The 2,422-nt window shown below is 60.1% G+C and overlaps 1 protein-coding gene across 1 annotated transcript in view; it reads right to left on the minus strand.

The window, feature by feature from the left end:
• Positions 1-4: 4 nt before the first annotated feature.
• Positions 5-2,422, minus strand: part of B4GALT2 (UDP-Gal:betaGlcNAc beta 1,4- galactosyltransferase, polypeptide 2) — a gene marked incomplete at its 3' end in the record, with an annotated part of 3,022 nt that continues 604 nt past the window's right edge. Inside the window, 5 exon segments of the mRNA XM_009069953.1 lie at positions 5-143; positions 289-393; positions 1,475-1,597; positions 1,864-2,054; positions 2,128-2,363. Coding sequence (XP_009068201.1) covers positions 5-143; positions 289-393; positions 1,475-1,597; positions 1,864-2,054; positions 2,128-2,363 — 794 coding nt within the window.

Here is a 2,422-nt window from a genome sequence, read left to right on the forward strand (position 1 = left end):
GGGCCAGGCGGGGGGGTGGCCTGCCAATCTCCACTGTGATGTTGGTGTACATGGGCTGGCGTGAGATCTCCACCAGCCGGTACTGCAGCGAGCTGATCCCATCCCGCTTCATCGTCATTTTGGTGTTCTGGATCTTGGTGAATCTGGGGGAAAGGGGAGCAGATTGAGGATTGGGGGGATGTCTTGTCTTAGTGCCAGAGGTGCCCGACTTCTGCAGGGGTGAGCAGAGCAGGGGAGCCCAGTGATCGCCCAGCATCCTGACTGCCCCAGCTCCTGTGGCTCACTCACCTCTGCGGGTTGGGTTCGTTGTGTTTGTCGCGTTCATGCTTGATCATGCGGTACCTCCCAATGCGGATGTCGGGCCTCGACACCTTCATGCCGTTCAGGGAGATGCTGGGGGCCAGGAGCAGGGGGGATCAGTGTGCAGGCACCAGGGTGGGACATTCCCCAGCCTAAAGACCTCCAGGGTCATTCCCCAGGCCAAATAAACCTGTCCTTGTTTAAACAGAGCTGTGCCAAGCCAAGAGAAGCAAAGCCAGGTCCTGCCCAGGCCAGCGTCATGACAAAAGGTGCTGCATGCCCCATAGCAGAGCGTGCCCAAAGCACCACTCCCGCCCGGCAACCAGCAGCTGCGGTCAGCCTGTGCCGCACAGGCAACCATCCATCCCTCCCTCCCTCTGCGGCCCCTGCCCTTTACATTCCCCGAATGCCGCTGCCTGGCCCTTCCCTCGGAGCCCTCTCCTCACATCAAAGGCTGCCTGAAGCTCTCCCAAAGCTCTACATGATGCTTGTCTCCCACCCCAAGCCCAACTTGGGTGGAAACTACAACCGTGCCGCATGCCCACGGCACCCACAGGGGGTTTTGCTTGTCTGGCCATTACAGGCTGGTTATGCACCACTGGCAGGACACTGCTCCCCTGGGCAGTGCTGTGGGGGAACCTGTGGGAGATGGGGTGGCTGCTGTCCAGCTCCAGCATCCAGCTCTGGCACCCAGCGCAGGGTGTGTATGGGGGGATTCGGCTCAGCTCTGCACGAAGCTGTGCTGCTGCCTGCCGGCTGCCCGCAGGGCAGGACTCACTCTGCGGCTGCTGCATGGCCACCACTGAGACGCTTCCAAGTTTTTCATCTCAGCTTTGAACACATCCAAGTTTAGCATCCCAGCCCTGGCCTGGAGCAGAGCCCACAGGCACACAACCCTGCTGGTTCAGCTCATACCACACTGTGGGGGGTTCAGCCATAAAGGAGGCAGAGGCCCCGCAGCCCTCCAACACCCTGGGAGGGGTCAGTTCCATCCCTGAGGGTCACCAACCCTAAAGTTAGCAGGTAATTCAATCCCTCCCTGACATGTGGCACAGCCCAGACACATCCACAGCAAAACTGGGAACCTCAGTGCTGGTGGGAGTGCGAGGTCGGGGTCAGTGGGGAGACCTGGTACACCCTGGCCAGCTGGTGCTGATGAGGGGTTGGCACCTACCGGTTAAAGATGTCATCATCCTCTCCTCCCCAGCCCCAGTACTCATTAGGAAAACCGTTGATCTTCAGGAACTGGGACTTGCTCAGCCCAGAGACACCACCAAAGTAGCCAGCATAGGGCAGCCTGCAGGTTGACAGCAAACAGGTCAGGTCCAGGCACAGGCAAGGATGGATGGAGGTCAGACCCATGGGGACCCCCAGGTACAAGCATCAGCCCTTTCCTGTGTCACCCTCCTACCCAGGGCTCTGTGCCTCTCCCATCCCAGGTCACAATGCAGCGAACCCATGCAGACCCCTGATGATAACCAAGGTTGGTGGCCCTGATGTCAGGACAGTGAGACACCCCAGCCCCGTCTGAGCAGAAACGGCCCAGCTCCCTGAGCCACCCACCTGAACCCAAACTTGTCCATGCCAACGGCAAAGTGCCGTGGCTGCTCGTAGCAGCGATAGAGGTTGCGATCGTCCATGGGGATGAGGTCCACATCGCTGAAAATGAAGCAGTCATACTCCTCGTCGTCTTTGAGTGCCTCCATGAACCCCACGTTGAGCAGCTTGGCCCGGTTGAAGGTGTCCTCACCGAACTGCAGGGCAGACCTCAGTGATGCCTGCTTGCCCACCCCAGTCCCACCACTCCCTTGTCCCTGCCCCTCTCACCTGGTTGATAATGTAGATGCCATAAGCCACCTTCTGCCGGCGCAGGATGGGGTGCAGGTAGTGCAGCCAGTACTTGAGGTGGTGCTCACGGTGCCGGAAGGGGATGAGGATGGCCACCTTCTGACGGGGTAGGCAGTCTGGGGGCGTGTACTTGCCGCCCTGGCGCACGTCAGGGTTCTCCCGCTGTACCCGCTCCATGCTCATGGGAGAGCTGAACTCGATGAGCAGGCGCCCAACTGCAAGAGGGAGGGCAAGGTGGTGCCCACAGGACAGGACATGGTCGGGGTCATGGTCA

This window comes from Acanthisitta chloris, unplaced genomic scaffold (assembly GCF_000695815.1).
Source record: "Acanthisitta chloris isolate BGI_N310 unplaced genomic scaffold, ASM69581v1 scaffold2722, whole genome shotgun sequence".
Lineage (NCBI taxonomy): Eukaryota > Metazoa > Chordata > Aves > Passeriformes > Acanthisittidae > Acanthisitta > Acanthisitta chloris.